The 17,106-nt window shown below is 44.3% G+C and overlaps 1 protein-coding gene across 1 annotated transcript in view; it reads right to left on the reverse strand.

The window, feature by feature from the left end:
- LOC142213422 (Fc receptor-like protein 5) overlaps positions 1 to 17,106 on the reverse strand; it is a 126,976-nt gene that overhangs the window by 60,933 nt on the left and 48,937 nt on the right. Inside the window, exons 8-9 of the mRNA XM_075281738.1 lie at positions 1,411 to 1,695; positions 1,000 to 1,281 (exon numbers count right to left, since the gene is read on the reverse strand). Coding sequence (XP_075137839.1) covers positions 1,000 to 1,281; positions 1,411 to 1,695 — 567 coding nt within the window. The remainder of the gene's footprint in view (positions 1 to 999; positions 1,282 to 1,410; positions 1,696 to 17,106) is intronic.

Here is a 17,106-nt window from a genome sequence, read left to right on the forward strand (position 1 = left end):
AGTTGTGGTGGATAATGATGGGAAATGCTTTTATTTTTATACCATGGTTGGGCTATCAATATGGGGATAGTACAGTGTATGTCTCTTCAGTTTCAGACCACCTCTATTATCTAGTTGGGTTGATGACTCAGTCTCTATTACTGCCCACCTTTGCTCTGTTCTCTTTCTTTCCCCAATAGAGTGCTTTCATCTACTGACACCTAATAAGGACTAGGACAGTGTTTGACCAGCATCTCTGTTATCTCTGGATGTAAATCCAGAGATAACTCTGCTATTTACAACAAGTACACAGCTCAAGTCAAGAGTATTCTGCTGACCTAAGCCAAAAACCAAGCAGTGGAGGAGAGAGGAGATAAAGGAGCAGGAGAAACCCTGATTCGAGAACGAGTTAATTATATAAATAACATATATTTTAGTAGTAAAGAGTTGGCACAGTGGTTCAGTGTTTAGCACTGTTGCCTTGAAGCGCTGAGAATAAACTTAGAGTAAAAAAGTTAAATGGAAGACTCTCACCTTGCCTTGTGGTGTAACACATATTACGTACCTTGCAGTTGTGAACGAGCTCTGCCCAGGTACATTACAGTTCACCCCCACCAGGATACTGTAAATTTAAATGGCTTTAATTCCAGAATAGCGACGGTCAGAGCCGCGATCTTGGTCTAATTTTAAAGCTAGGAGTCTTGACTGTTGTTGACATACTCACATACTGTATCAATTGCTTGGATTTTTTATAAGGAGGTAAAGAGAATGAAAATTATGTGAGCTATAAGATGTTGGTATGGCGCTGAAACACCTAGCCTATTATTGGAGCCAATAAAACGTGTGGTTTTATTTAAACATCCAACTTTCCTGTTACTGCTTTGCTGATACTATCTTGACATGCAGCTCTCAACCAATCATCCCAGTTGTTTCCTCTTTTCTCCCTAAATTTCTAAAACTTATCACATTTCCTTATGTTTCGTGGACAATATTTTACAAGATAACACCTGGATAACCTACCTTGTACCCATATGTTGTGCCCATCACTGATCTTCATTGTAGAGCTGATTGAGGTTCTTACATGACATGTATAATTCCCAGAATCCTCCAGCTGAGCAGACTGAACCTCATATTTATTAGATGGAGAAAAATCCTGAACCTTCCATCCATCTCTATAGAAAGAAAACTCCAGTCTTGTGGTCGGTCTGTATGGACTAAGAGTCGTGTCACATGTCAGGGTCATGGGATCTCCTTCAGTCACTACATTGTTGGTCAGAGTAATGATTGGATGTGAGAAGATCTCTAATAATGGAAGGTATAGATGGGAGAAAGTATTATTTATAGTGATTTACACCCAAAGTACATCCATTCATGTTCCAGATAAAGTAAGAAGTTCTCCATGTAGAAGACATGACCATTGTCTATACTCACCTCCTATCTGGATTATTGTCTCTGCACTTCTCTTCCTTACTCTGCCATCTGTAGTTTCCACCTCACATGAATATTTCCCAGAATCCTCCAGCTGGACATTGTAGACTTCATAGGTATCACTGACACCAAATCCCTGAACAATCCCTCCTTCTCTGTAGAAAGCAATCCGCAGTTGTGTATTGTGTCTGGGAGGAGGAGGGAGACTTGTCTGACATGTCAGGGCCATCTTATCTGTAGTAATAACTGGTTGTGGGGTCACTGATATTGTTGGAGTCGAGAACAGATCTAGGAAAGAAGCAAAGTGATAATAATATATTACTGGGGAGATTTATTAGAAGGCAGAAACAGGCAGGTTGTCTCCAAGCCCATCTTCAAAGTAATTTTTTTTTTTATAATATTTGCCTAGGAAAACATGCCACAGTTGCACCATTAAATTCCTTGGGTGTGCCAGGTGGACCAGAATGTTCAAAGTCCAAACTTGCTAGTGTGGAGAGGTCCAGACACTGAACTCATTACCCAAAGGGGATTGGGGTGTCATCCTTGGTGTCTACATGATAGGGACCTCACCACAAACCCAGTCATACCACCGGCCTGACCCTATGATCATCTGGCAAGGAATTATGACTGTTCTTAGTTATTTGGTTTCAATTATGGAGGCCTGGACTTATATCCCTAATGGAATCACTCTGGAAGGAGACAGGGGAGAGTTATCATGTCTGACTTAAGGACAGGGTTGTTCTACTTCTGGAAACCATGAGAACAGGTTGAAGATTCTTACTGACCAAAGCGTGTGCCCTGAGGCCTGGAAGCGAGGTCCCAGAGAACCAACTACAGACTCTGGTTGGTATTGTTTTCTTTCTATATATTATTCACATTTTATTTAATGTATTGTAGCATGCTTTTTAAATGTATTTGCTTGTCACCCACTGATATGTATCTCTGTATATGTTAAGTGGCTAGTGCCGACCCACTCTTTTTAATAAATATCTAAAATTTATAAAGCTTGTTTTGTATTATCCTATAAGACCCGGACACACTCGCGAGTGAAAAGTAAGGAAGAAGGGTGAACGCCAGGTGAGTCTAAGTGGCTTTGGTGAAGTGGTATTCTTCACATTTCCATTGAGGAAAAATTTGTGGAATGAGCTGTTAATAGTTCTCCAAGTGAACACACATGAACACTTTGTTCATGTTGTGCTGCTGCAAATATACTATGGGCTTATACCTGTATATACTGCACAGCTGTGAGGCTCATCCTCTACATTATAAAAAGTGTGATGTCTGCTCCAAAAATCTGGGAGTATTCCAGAATGAATGGAGCATCCCATGAGTTTCATAATCTCCCATTGTTGTAATGCAGTTTATTGAAGATTTCCACTCTGAATATCTACCGCAAATCTGATCTTATCCCGACTTATCAGTATTTACGGACGACATATCAGGAGATGAAGTTACTCCAACTATATTGTACAAATGCTGCAGAATAATTCCCATATACATGAGCCTGGACTTACCTTGTACAGATACAGAAACTTCATCTCGATGTTGGTTATATCTTCCATTATAATAGACTTCCTTTGTACATCTGTAGCTCCCGGCAGTCATTTTGTCTATATTACTAATATAATATTCTGCATTATCTGACCAGCCTGTAATGACTCTGTTATTTTTGTATAATCTTGTCCATTCTCCAGGGTATCCCGGATAGTGGTGACATCTTATATATATGTCATCTCCTTCATAGACATATAGAGGGGTCTGCAGGATGACATCACCTGTAATATACAATGATATAAGATGAGGAGACATATATGATCTCTTATCAGTCTGTGTGTGATACAACTTGTTACCTTGTCTGTATATTTATGATCTGGTAGATTTACTCACCATGAATAACCTCCAGTCTAGCGGGGTCACTTATTTCTCCAGGTCTGGTCTGACATTGGTAACTTCCACTGTGTGATGTTCTAGCTCTTTGTATTGTATAGGATTTTCCATTGTATACTTGCTCGCTGTCTTTGTACCATATATAATCCATCCCCTCTCCTATAGTAGATCCCACATCACAGGTCATTGTTATCTGCTCTGATGTAAAGATCTTCTTGTAGTCTGGAGTGAAGGTCACCGCAGGTCTGATGGCGGCTCCTATAAGACATCACGTGTCATACAGAAGAATAGACACAAGGTTTATTAAGCAAAATGTACAAATTTGGATGTAATTTGCACCATCAGAAATACTGTACACCACATAGATCAAGTGTTTTAGACACTTTTGAAAATTGTATGTGAAGGGGAACGTCCTGAGTGGCAGCTCCAAAAAAGCCAAGTAATAAGTGGTCTAAAGACAGACTAACAATTTATCAATCTGCAACAAACACTGATAAATATGATTCAGTTTAACACTGTATTCTCTAAAGCTTTACTGTCTACTAGAGATGAGCGAACACTAAAATGTCCGAGGTTCGAAATCCGATTCGAACAGCCGCACACTGTTCGACTGTTCGAACGGATTTCGAACCCCATTATAGTCTATGGGGGAAATGCTCATTTCAGGGGTACGCAAAATTCGATAAAATTATACTTACCAAGTCCACGAGTGACGGTCGGGCTGGATTCTCCTTGAAGTCTTCTCCTGACGCAGCGCCCCCGCGGCGTCTTCCAGCTGGAATTCACTCTGTCTAGGCATCGGGGCCTAGGCAGAGCCGACTGCGCATGCACGGTCGGCTCTGCCCGGCCCGACGCCTGAGCAGAGCCGACTGCGCATGCGCGGGCATGCCCGCGCATGCGCAGTCGGCTCTGCCTAGGCCGGATGCCTAGGCAGAGTGAATTCCACCTGGAAGAAGACGCGGGGACGCAGCGTGGAGAAGACTTCAGAAAGGTAAGAGAAGAACCAGCGTTGATTGGCAGAATGTATAGCATTCTGCCAATCAACGCTGGTTCTGCATCGAACCTTAAACTTTGAACAGCTAGTAGTGTTCAATCGAGTACGAGTATTTTGAATACCGAAGTATTCGATCGAACACCTACTTGATCGAACACTACTCGCTCATCTCTACTGTCTACTTAAGGCCAGGGCCCACAAGGTGTAAACACCACGGTTCACCCGTGACATAAAAACATTGGTGTCACAGTAAAGTGGATGAGAATCTAATGAATCCCATCCACACTTTGCAAGAAAATAAGCAATGCGGACACACGATGATTTCCAAAACCATTGCCGTTTTGGAGATCGTAACATGTCAATTTTATAAACGGAAACTCCATCGGTTTCCCTACAGATATAGTTTAAGCAGAAAGTCCCCAGAGGAAACCCCTGCAAACTTTCTGTGCATAGCCCTGTGTAGAAGAACTGCAATGTGTTGCCATGGTGGTTTTTCCTGCAGCGCTTTTTTGCTGCGACACATCACGTGGAGCCTTGACCTAAAACTGTCTCCTCTAAAGCTGTTCTGTCTAAAACATAGATACTGTTAGTAAAATATTCAGTGAGCCCTCCCTCTCTGGCATAAATGGATGATATTGTGGTGGACTGTTGGACAAGGCCTTTCTAGAGCCAAATCTGCATCACAGCCCCGAATTCTGTGCCTAATTCATCACATTATGTGGAAATCTACGCCAGTTTCTAAGCAACCCAACAGACCCTATTAGCTATAATGGGATCTGTTGGGAGTTTGTTCTTTAATACTAAAACCACCAGATGAAAAAACTGAACTTTTTTTCTGACAATTTTGGACGCACACTGCGTCAGAATCTCCAAATGAGGGAAGCTTGAAGGGGTTAATAAATCTTCCCCAATAACCTGCACATTCTTTATACCGAACCTCATAATAGTACAAATCCCAACATGCAAATAATTTGTAGAAAATATAAAAACAACCATTATCTGCCCAAACTTACCAATTCGTCATAGTCACTGACCTCAATTCACTGATCTATAACCCATCATTGCTGATTCTCTTCACGATGATTGTCAAGATTTGTATAAATGGAGTATTTCTATCATTGTATACATTGTGAGAGGTAACTCCACCCAAAATGTGATAACCCAACTATTTCATGGAGGGATCTTTTACTTTGGGGGAAAATAAGCAAATGTAATAATGGAATGATTATTCTAGCTTGGTACTGTAATGGTAGTTTATCTGTGTGTTGTATCATCGTAGTAAGATGGCACTAGAGAATGAAGTAAATCCTCAAGTGTGACACAAGTGACTATTCTTCATATATAAAAGGTCAATTTTATAGGATAAAGCATGGAAGGACAGATCTGGTCACTTACCTTCTTGTAGGAGAACCAGCCCTATAAACAGAATAGAAGAAGAGAGTCATTTGTGCTAATCAGTGTGCATCTAAGTGTAGACTTCAGAATTATACCTGAATGAAGTAGACTGTCATCCACATTCCATTTTTGTGATCTGACCCTGTTCCTCTCTCCTTCCACAGGTATGTCTCTATCACATGAACATATATGTTCAGTGTCACCTCTGTGTCCAGTCTAACTGTATTTCTCTCTACCTGCTATTATCAGTCAAGCATTCTGTTGGTATGTCTCTAAGCATTTTGTAGCCATTATATCAGTTGTGATACCTGTCTATACACCCTGCTGGGCTCCCCCTGGTCTCATTTCCTTTACTTTGATTCTGGCCTGACTGCATCTGCTTATATGCACAGCCCATTCACACCTGATAGACATCATACAAACTTTGGCTTGTATAAATGTAAGACCTCTGGTCATTTGGCCTTGGTCATTTGTGCTAATCAGTGTGCAATCCAGTGTGCATCTAAGTGTAGCTTCAGAATTATACCAGAATTGAACCAGAAGGGAACAGAAGGTAACATAATGTAACTGCTGTAAACTGCTCTAACAGAAATGCTTCTCATTTTAATCACTGTTGTTCTCCCCCTCCTTGTAAAAACCACTTTTCCACCCCAAACCAGCCTTGTCAGCAAAGAAATCCTCATCTCTCCCTCTCTCCTACCCCACCACATAACTTTCTCTGCACAGCTCCTCACAAACCTGCAGGTTTCCCGTCCCAGACACATACAACCCCCCACAGCCTCTCCTACCTATACCTGCTGTCACTCTCCCTACTCCTCCTTACTTCTGGCGACATATCTCCTAACCCTGTACCTCCCCAGCAAATCCCCTCACATGGCACTAGCACACGGAACCTCCGAAATCTCAAACCAATCACACTCACTCCTACCCCTCCCCCTGCCCAACCTGGTGCACTATGGAATGCCCGCTCCATATGTAATAAACTTGCCTACATCCACGACCTTTTTACTCTTAACAAATTTACATTTCTCTGTCTCACAGAAACATGGCTGACACCCTCAGACACAGCCTCCCCCGCCGCCCTCTTCTATGGAGGTCTGCACTTTTCACATACCCCCCACCCCAACAACAAACCTGGTGAAGGTGTAGGCGTCCTCCTGTCAGACAAGTGCTCATTTGCCCCTATCCAGGCTCTACCTGCCCTCACCCCCCCATCCTTTGAAGTGCACTCTGTTCATATCTACTCACCCTCCAACCGGCCGTCATATACCGACCGCCGGGATCTACCGCTGCCTTTATCAACCACTTCACCACCTGGCTCACACACTTCCTCTCCACAGACACCCCCACCATCATCATGGGAGACTTCAACATCCCCATTAACACAGACCACCCTTCTGCCTCCAGTCTCCTGTCCCTCACCGCCTCCTTTGGTCTCTCCCAATGGTCCTCCTCTGCCACCCACATAAAGGGGGGCACACTAGACCTAATATTCACCCGCCTCTGCTCCATATGCAACCTCTCTAACTCTCCATCCACGCTCTCGAACCACAACCTGCAGACATTCTCTGCCCTCTCCTCTCCAATAGACACCCCAACCTCTAAACCAACACGCTCCCGCAGGAACCTCAACCGCCTTGACACCTGCACCCTCTCAGACTCTCTCCTACCACTCGCTGACATATCCTCACTCCAGAACACAGATGCCACTGCTACTTTCTATAATACCACTATTACCTCAGCCTTGGACTCTGTGGCCTCCTACACACACACCAGAGCCCGACTGATCAATAGGCAACCCTGGCACACCGACCTGACTAAAAAACTGAGACGTGCCTCGCGGGTTGCAGAACGCCTCTGGAAGAAAAGCCACTCCCAGGAGGATTTCCTCAGGTACAAAGAAGCAGTGCTCTCATTTAAGAACGCACTCACCTCTGCAAAGCAGGTCTACTTCAGCACACCCATATCTTCACTCTCTCGCAACCCCAAACAGCTATTCTCCACCTTCAACTCCCTCCTCCGTCCTCCCGCCCCCCCTCCGACATCACTTATCTCAGCTGACGACTGCCTCTTACTTTAAAACTAAAACCATCAGAGACAGTCTCACCCTACTCCCACGACAACCCTTCTACCCAACTACTTACTGTTCCTCATCCCTGACCTGTTTCTCCTCCATAACCGACGAAAAACTCTCCTCCCTAATCTCCAAATCCCACCTCACCTCCTGCGTGCTCGACCCGATTCAGTCACATATCATCCCCAACTATTGCCCCATCTCACTGCTCCCGTATGCCTCAAAACTTCTTGAGCAGCATGTCCACTCCGAACTCTCCTCCTATTTCTCATCCAACCTGCTCTTTGACAGACTTCAGTCAGGCTTCAGACCTCGTCACTCCACTGAAACTGCCCTAACAAAAGTCACCAATGACCTTCTAACCGCCAAAGCCAAGCACCATTACTCTGTCCTCCTCCTCCTCGACCTCTCCTCTGCCTTTGACACAGTTGACCACTCCCTCCTGTTAGAAATTCTCTCATCCCTTGGTATCTCAGACCTGGCCCATTCCTGGATCTCCTCATACCTCACCGACCGCACATTCAGCGTCTCCCACTCGCACACCACCTCCTCACCTTGCCCTCTCTCTGTAGGTGTCCCCCAGGGCTCCATCCTAGGACCCCTCCTGTTCTCCATCTACACCCTTGGCCTGGGCCAACTCATTGAATCTCATGGCTTTCAGTACCACTGCTATTCCGATGACACCCAAATCTACATCTCTGGACCAGACATTACCTCCCTGCTGGCCAGAATTCCAGATTGTTTAGCGGCCGTAGCCTCCTTCCTCTCCTCCCGCTTTCTCAAACTCAACATGGAGAAAACAGAGTTTATCATCTTCAGCCCATCCTGTATGGCCCCACCACCTCACCCATCCATCAAAGTTAATGGAACCACAATTACCCCTGTCCCACAGGCCCGATGCCTTGGGGTAACCCTGGACTCTGAACTATTCTTCAAGCCACATATTCAAGCCCTCAACACCTCCTGCCGCCTCTAGCTCAAGAACATCCACCGAATTTGCCCCTTCCTCACCCAGGAAACTACCAAGATGCTCGTCCAGGCCCTCATAATCTCCCGCCTAGACTACTGCAACACCCTTCTCCATGGACTCCCAGCTAACACCCTCGCCCCCCTCCAGTCCACCTTAAACTGCGCTGCTCGCTTAATCCACCTCACCCCCGATCTTCATCGGCAGCTCCCCTCTGCCAGTCCCTCCACTGGCTACCTATAGCCCAGCGAATTGAGTTCAAGCTACTAACGCTAACATACAAAGCCATCCACAACCTGGCCCCTCCATACATCTCTGAACTAATCTCCCGCTACCTGCCCACACGTAACCTCAGATCCTCCAATGACCTCCTACTCCGCTCTGCCCTCATCCGCTCCTCACACAACCGTCTCCAAGATTTCTCCCGTGCATCCCCCATACTCTGGAACTCCTTACTACGACATATAAGACTGACCCCCACAATCACAGGATTCAAGAAGGCCCTGAAGACTCCCCTATTCAGGAAGGCCTACAACCTCCAATAACACTATCACCGCACCCCCATCTGTACAGTCTCCCCCTCTCCTTCTGTCTCTAACCCCCTTCCCTCATAGATTGTAAGCCCTCGCAGGCAGGGCCCTCTACCCCACTGTGCCAGTCAGTCATTGTTAGCATTATATCTACCAGTATATTCTGTGTACTGTATGTAACCCCCAAATGTAAAGCACCATGGAATTAATGGTGCTATATAAATAAATAATAATAATAATCAGATATAATATAGTCCTGGTACATTTCTACATTGGAGGATATTACAGGTTAGGGTCACCTTTAGAGTAAATGCATAACTAATAAGTAAAAATGGACGAATGTGAATTCTGAGGGTGTGCATGGCCATGATGATGTGTTAGATAAAAAATCAAGAAGTTGATGTCAAGGTGACCTCATCTTATGAAGGTGGTTTCAACAACAATTTCAACCATTGCACATTGTCTACAATTATGGATACGCACAGTATTAAGGTTAAATGACCATGTTGGCAAATTGCAATAAATTAGCGAGTTTTGGGTTGCAGATTCGTCTCTAAAAGCTTCGCTATCACTGCCCTCGGTCATGTGATACTTTTCTGCTTTCTCCATAGTTTTACATAGCGGTCTAAAAAAGTCAGGTGATCAATGTGTCATATTGTCATCATTAACTCTGAATATAATCTCAGATATTATATCCTTACAGCTTGTATCTATTAGAATAGTAACAAGATAGCATTTGTCCTATCTAAAGTGCGTAGTAAATAAATAATCATATGGCGGTATAGTTCATTCACCCCTATTCATGCAAGATATCAACCTTATATTTGGACCTTTTTCATGATGTGGTTATATAAGGGCATCATAACATCATGTGTTTGGCACTTTGATACAATATTTTCAGTTTATTCATATTTGATGTGGCTTTATACACTACAATGTATGTATTACTTTTACATACGGATCAGCAGTTTACCATGTACACCATCAGATCCATAGTGACATTGTAGCTTCATCCTATTCACTATCTCCAAAATCCCTGCTCACTTTCAGTGAATGGGGACATCAGTAGTGAGGCTTCTATATGTTTCGTCAAACGCCCCTTTTTTGAGGTTTGACAGGTGCCACGCCCCTAACCACGCCCTAACCACACCCCTTTTGGGCCATTCAACATGCCCAGTTACGCCCCTTTTCTTTGTCTATGGACGGGTTTCCCCGCCCAACCACGCCCCTAGCCCGCCTACTGGACAAGCCCCTTTTCACCCCTCTCTTCGGAATGCGCACATTCCTGAGGTTGAGGAATGCGAGGCGATCAAGAATGTTAATTTGATACAGGTTTGATAAGGTTTTATTGATAAGGTTTTATATCGATCGAGGTTGAGGAATGCGATCAAGAATGTTAATTGATACAGGTTTGATAAGGTTTTATATCTAGATGCGTCGTTATAGGCTTATTGAATGAGAATGATATTGATTGTGATCATGAATGTTAATTTGATACGACCCTGAGAATGTGCGACGCTTTTATAGAAAGCTGCGTTGTTATAGGTCGCCGGAATGAGAATGATATTGACTGAGAGGAGTATACAGCGACAAGGGGTGTATACGGATTAAACACAGTAAAACAGGCAAAGTTTCAATAACTTTATTCAACAAAGCCGAGGTACATTATATAATAACATCTACGTTTCAATAACTTTATTCACATTATTATATACACACGAATAGTATTTACAATTTACAAGCTTAACCAAGAAGCTTGTAATATGGAAGGAACACGCTGTTTCGGAAATAAGCTGGCTTTTGTAACACCAATAGCTGAGGAGGGTTTGACCAGGAGATGGCGCTTAGGGGTGACGTTTACAGGAGAGTCAGTCAGGTTAGTTTTTAAACCGTCCAGAATTTCTCTCGTAGATGAATTACCTACAACAGTAGAAGGAATATTTATATCCGCCATGGCCAGCATAAACGCATCCCATCCAGGAGGGGCTTTGTTTCTCGAGAGTCTATGGCTCTGCGTAGCGTTGCGTACAAGGTCCAACATGTTAGAGCCCGGAACAACGTCGCCCTTGTAAATAAATTCACCTTTATCATTCCAGGTAGCAATCTTACCACTCTGCAGCATCCTACTTAACAAAAGTTCAGCATTCTTCTTAAAACGGGGGTTAACATGGGTTACAATCTCATGAATCGGATCGCTTTTTTTAGCGGTTGTATTTGGCAATTGCCGATGATCAGGCTCAGAATGATTAACAAGGTGTAAAGTAGCGCTCTCTTTAGCGCTCTGCTTAGCAAGAACCAAGTACCTTTGCATTACGTCCGTGTACCTTTTAATTTTCACATCATCCGCTAAGTCAGAGCTGCGTAAAATATCGCTAATTTCAGTATCCAAGCGTTGTATTACGCTCTGTCTTACATCGGGCGGCGGTGTAAAGACTTGACTTATTCTGTTGAGTTCGTGTTTGGGCACCAAGTACATTTTCTCAGCATGATTCATTGTTTGTTAAAAAGTAAGCACGTTATTAACGGAATTGCAAATCCCAATAGCGAACCTATGAATCCGCCCGTCTGATTCACTAAGCGCTTCTTTTTCTTTATGGAGACTGATTTATCACAAAGCTTCCTTATAGCTTTTCACCACCTCTTTAGAACCTTTCTCTGTCGTTCCTTTAACGGAATTCGACCTTTCAAGATGTTTAAGGCGATTTCGCCTATGGTCGCTATTAAATCATCGCTAGCATGACGCAAAATAGACTTCCTGACAGAAGGCGTCGCTTTTACAAGCGTTTTTAAGAGAGCCCAATTACGGCGTAATCTCTCCGACATCTCGCCGCTACTACGTAGTCGGCCTAGAATGCGCTTAACCGTCTAAATCTCACTTTTTAAAAGTATTTTTCTTCAGAATATACACAGCCGGCAGTGCCGGTGGTAAGCACCCCGACCTTAAACGTAGGTGGTCGGGGGTGGTAGCCCTTAAATCTACCAGCAGGTGCCCATAAGGCTCCCGCGTAGCATCCTCAAAGGCTTCCAAGAAGAAATGTGTTTTACCAGGATACATTTGTCTCGCTAATGTTAGAATTTGCAATTTATCACGAGGGTTATGAAAGAGAACCATGTACTTGGTGTTTAAACTTATCCTTCTACTTTTTTTACCCTGACAGAATATGTTCTGTACCAGATACAAAATACTTAGGTTTCTATGATGCACGTACTTGGTAAATGCCTTTTCAAGCTCATTGTTTACACTAGTGGTTTCCATAAGATCAGCAACAACAGTCAAATTTACGTTGTCGGGCGGGAATAGATTGTCATCTACGAAGCTATCTGGTAATCCTTCAATAAACCTGATGTGTGGAAAGCGTAGAGAGAGTTCATCATACAGTTTTTGCCAACAAGCATAAAACCAAACAATATTATCGGGTTTGTGTGATAAATGCGTGTCAGGATTTTCTAACAGTTTTGTTACAAAATAGCTTTTTCCAGATCCTGACGGACCGGCCAATATGCATGAAAAAGGGTGTTGTAGGCGTGTGTCCATGGTATTAAAACTCGAATGACCCTTCTGTAAAATCGTGCGGCGAGCGTCTTTCAAAAACAGGATCCAGGAGCTTCTTAAAAAGAGCAACTAATTCGCCTGAAAAAGAATAGTGTAAGTGTGTCATAAGTGTATTAGAGACCGTAAGGTAGTGTGGTAAAATCGTCTTGTAGCCGTCTCTTTGTGTATACACACCGCTGGGTTTTGCGCAAAGGCCTTGTTTCAATCTGCCACAATTTCCTGTTTCTAACAATGCCGGGCTGCTCCACAGAGATGCATTTTTGAGTCTCAAGACTACGGTTGTGGATGTAATCCAAAACCAAATCCTTCAAACTCTCAAAATTGACGTCCCTAGAATTAGCAACGTTCAGCGTGATGCCCTTAACCTTCAAAACCATCTTACCGGTATTCAGTTTGTACCCGTAGGATTTTGGCCCTGTAGATACAAATTCTGTGATGTAGGTGTTATCGGGTATCTCGCTGGTTAACTCGCCCAAATAATCACCTAAAGGGGGACACCAGTCACCTTCACGATGAACAAAAATGACAGAGTCTGTGTCGTGATACAGGCACCTTTCCTGCAGCCCATCCAACAGAGAGTAGAGCTCTAGTCTGGCGTAGGCGGTTGTAAAACAGGCTATAAAAATGTTTGTGTTTCTGTTAATTGTGTGGTGCCCTTCTGCGTATTTCCAATTGACCGAGGCTGTTTCATCATCGATGAAATTGAGCTCCGACACCTCGTAGTATGGGAGAAAGACGAGCCTAAAGAGTTCGTCGGGGTCATTCACGATACTGGTGCGAAGCAAATTAGATCTCTGCGCAAACTTTCCCCATAATGAATTTAAGAAAAGTTTGGAGACCTGTCTTTTCGCGGGATTCACGGCGATATTTGCCGGATCCAACTTTTTCAAAAAAGGCGTCAACGTATTCTTTTTTCTTACCAGAATCCGTACACCAGCCCGGATACCCCGACGCCTCTTGCTTAGCCCTAAGATGGAGCTCGATGTAGGGGGCAAACAGTTTGTCAGTCGTGTCGGGGAAATGCCAAATCTCATAGATCTCTGCCAGTCTGTACCCCTTATCCAAAGCCACCGACAATTCTATCGTGCACCAAGTACCTGTCAGAGAGCGTTGTTCATCGCTGTGCGTGCAGACGTCCGTCATTGAACCAGCGGCGCAGGTTTTGCAAAGGGGGAACATTAACTTACCATTCGTTTTTACAGACAGGACTGGGAAGAACAGGTCACGGGGTGGATAAACTTTTACCTTGGCAATACCAAAGTAATTTTTTATGTACCCAAAATTTTCATAAACGATGTCGGGGTGGCCTACAGGGTACGTTTTTGTTTTGTTGACAAACGGATACAGACTGGTGAAATCGTAGTAATGTATAGTCTCCCCTTCACTCAGTTTGTGATAGAGCTTTATGGCGTTAGTCCTACCGCCGTAAAGCGCATCACGAGGATCAAGCAGCGTTGGGAACCGCATGTGAAGGAGGAACGACTGAAGGTTAGAATCATTCTTTACCATGTCGTGCCACTCGTGCTCCCAAAGCACACGTACAGTGTAGCCGCAGCGCTGTAAAAACTGTTTTTTTACAAAGAAGGTGTGATACAGCTGTCCGTAACTGGTGTTTGTAACGGCATTGGTGTCGTGTTCGTTATAGCAGGTGGGGCAGCCGTGGTAAAAGCAACCCTGAAACTCAAACGCTATGTGTTCCCCATTAACTACAGCATAACCGTCCAGAAAATATCTGCCGACTTGTTTTTCACCCCCTCTCAAAGCGTGCTGAATGTCAATGTTTTCTGTGTGCGCTACATACATGAGCCACTGTATAGCCAGTGTTGAGTAACGTTTTTTTGTTTTGTGGTAGTTGTCTGCGGGTAAAATGGCTATGGTGTTTTTGGGGAGAAACTTAAACCTGTACATAGCCATACACACAGAGGCTAGTGTGATGAGCTGAAAAGGGTCGATGCTCTCGACTTTTACAACGTGTCTCTTTTGTCGCTTACAGTATTTTCTCGTTTCTTTTCTCGTCATCTCCATAACATGTTCCCTGTAATGCTCACAGGCCCTTCTCAAAACATCAACGTCTTGCTTACAGTACGATTTTAACTCTGTCTTAAAATCAAAAGTACACCCATTCTGCGTCTCATACCACTCCAAAAAATCCTTTTTGTCACTTGGCATCATATAGTCAACCCCGTAATACTCCGGTGCTGGTAAAGGACCCACATAGTTTTGATTTTCTTCGGTGTTGAAGAAATGGGGGAAATGGCCTTTTGAACCCGAGAAACCCAACGCCTCCGGCAAACGGCTTAATTTCATCGGTAGGAAGTTAAGGGAGTCGATAAACCTCAATTTCAAGTCAGGTAACGTTACACACGAGGCGGCCGCCTTGAGTAATCAATTTTACACGTACTTTCTCTTTTATGAGTTCGCTCAGCAGGAAATACCCGTCATAACGACCGGCGTTATGAGCTACGAACGTGTACCCTGCAAATTTACCGCTGGTAAAGAAGCTAACAAACTCCTTTGTACATGTTCGGCCCTCAAACTCCCACGAATTAGCACGGTACAACGTTGTGGCATAGATATAATTGGGCTCATGAATCTGCCTCTCCTGCATACATTCAAAGTCATAAAAAACATAGTGTTCCGTCTCTTTCTTTACCTTGTAAGGCTGCATATAGCAAAGATGATCATCGAATTTATACATGGGGGCATCGCATACACTACAACGCAAACCGCTACACTTGTGCTCTTCCTCTCTATTGTACACAAAACGACAACAACGATCACAAAATGTTTTAAGCCTACAAAACTCCGGTCTTTCCCCGGCTAACACAACATGCCGATCTAAACAGGCTTCTGAGCGACAAAACACACGACAAGTGGGACACCGCGGTTGCTGCTCAACTTCGACACAATCCTCTCTTTGACAAGCTCTGCAGAAATACTGACAAGAGTGGTTGTCTTTGTGGTGAAACACAGAACTACACTTTTCACAGAAGTATGCCTCGCCGATAAATGCCTTTATGTTTTTGATACCGTAGTAATGATCGTCATGATGCAAAATGTACACAGTTCTCCACGGCCCCTTTTTCCCCGTATCAAAATAGCGCCAATCACCACGACTATGGTACAGAACCTTAATCACAATGTCAAGGCGGGCCTCAAAAGCATCAATACGGCTGAAACTGACCAGTTCATTTTCAGGAATACCCAAGTCTGCGTGTATCTGTCTAGCCCTCGACAATAAAGCAGCGTCGTCTACATCACCGTCGTCTATCAGAGCGCATAAGCTCGCGGCAAGACACAAGTTAGAGTCGTCGTTATTAGAGATGAGCGAACAGTGTTCTATCGAACACATGTTCGATCGGATATCAGGGTGTTCGCCATGTTCGAATCGAATCGAACACCACGTGGTAAAGTGCGCCAAAATTCGATTCCCCTCCCACCTTCCCTGGCGCCTTTTTTGCACCAATAACAGCGCAGGGGAGGTGGGACAGGAACTACGACACCGGGGGCATTGAAAAAAATTGGAAAAAGTCATTGGCTGCCGAAAACAGGTGACCTCCATTTTAGACGAATAGTGGATTTCAAATCCGGGTCATATGAGAATGTGAACTTTGTGACTATGAGACAGGGATAGCTGTACAGGCAGGGATAGCTAGGGATAACCTTTATTTAGGGGGGAATGTTATTAAAAATAACTTTTTGGGGCTCTATCGGGTGTGTAATTGTGATTTTTGTGAGATAAACTTTTTCCCATAGGGATGCATTGGCCAGCGCTGATTGGCCGAATTCCGTACTCTGGCCAATCAGTGCTGGCCAATGCATTCTATTAGCTTGATGAAGCAGAGTGTGCACAAGGGTTCAAGCGCACCCTCGGCTCTGATGTAGCAGAGCTGAGGCTGCACAAGGGTTCAAGCGCACCCTCGGCTCTGATGTAGGAGCCGAGGGTGCACTTGAACCCTTGTGCACCCTCAGCTCTGCTACATCAGAGCCGAGGGTGCGCTTGAACCCTTGTGCACACTCTGCTTCATCAAGCTAATAGAATGCATTGGCCAGCGCTGATTGGCCAATGCATTCTATTAGCCCGATGAAGTAGAGCTGAAAGTGTGTGCTAAGCACACACATTCAGCTCTACTTCATCGGGCTAATAGAATGCATTGGCCAGCGCTGATTGGCCAGAGTACGGAATTCGGCCAATCAGCGCTGGCTCTGCTGGAGGAGGCGGAGTCTAAGGTCGGACCTGAATGGAGACTGGTGTGGAGCGATCTTAGACTCCGCCTCCTCCAGCAGAGCCAGCGCTGA

The sequence above is a fragment of the Leptodactylus fuscus genome, chromosome 7, assembly GCF_031893055.1.
Source record: "Leptodactylus fuscus isolate aLepFus1 chromosome 7, aLepFus1.hap2, whole genome shotgun sequence".
Lineage (NCBI taxonomy): Eukaryota > Metazoa > Chordata > Amphibia > Anura > Leptodactylidae > Leptodactylus > Leptodactylus fuscus.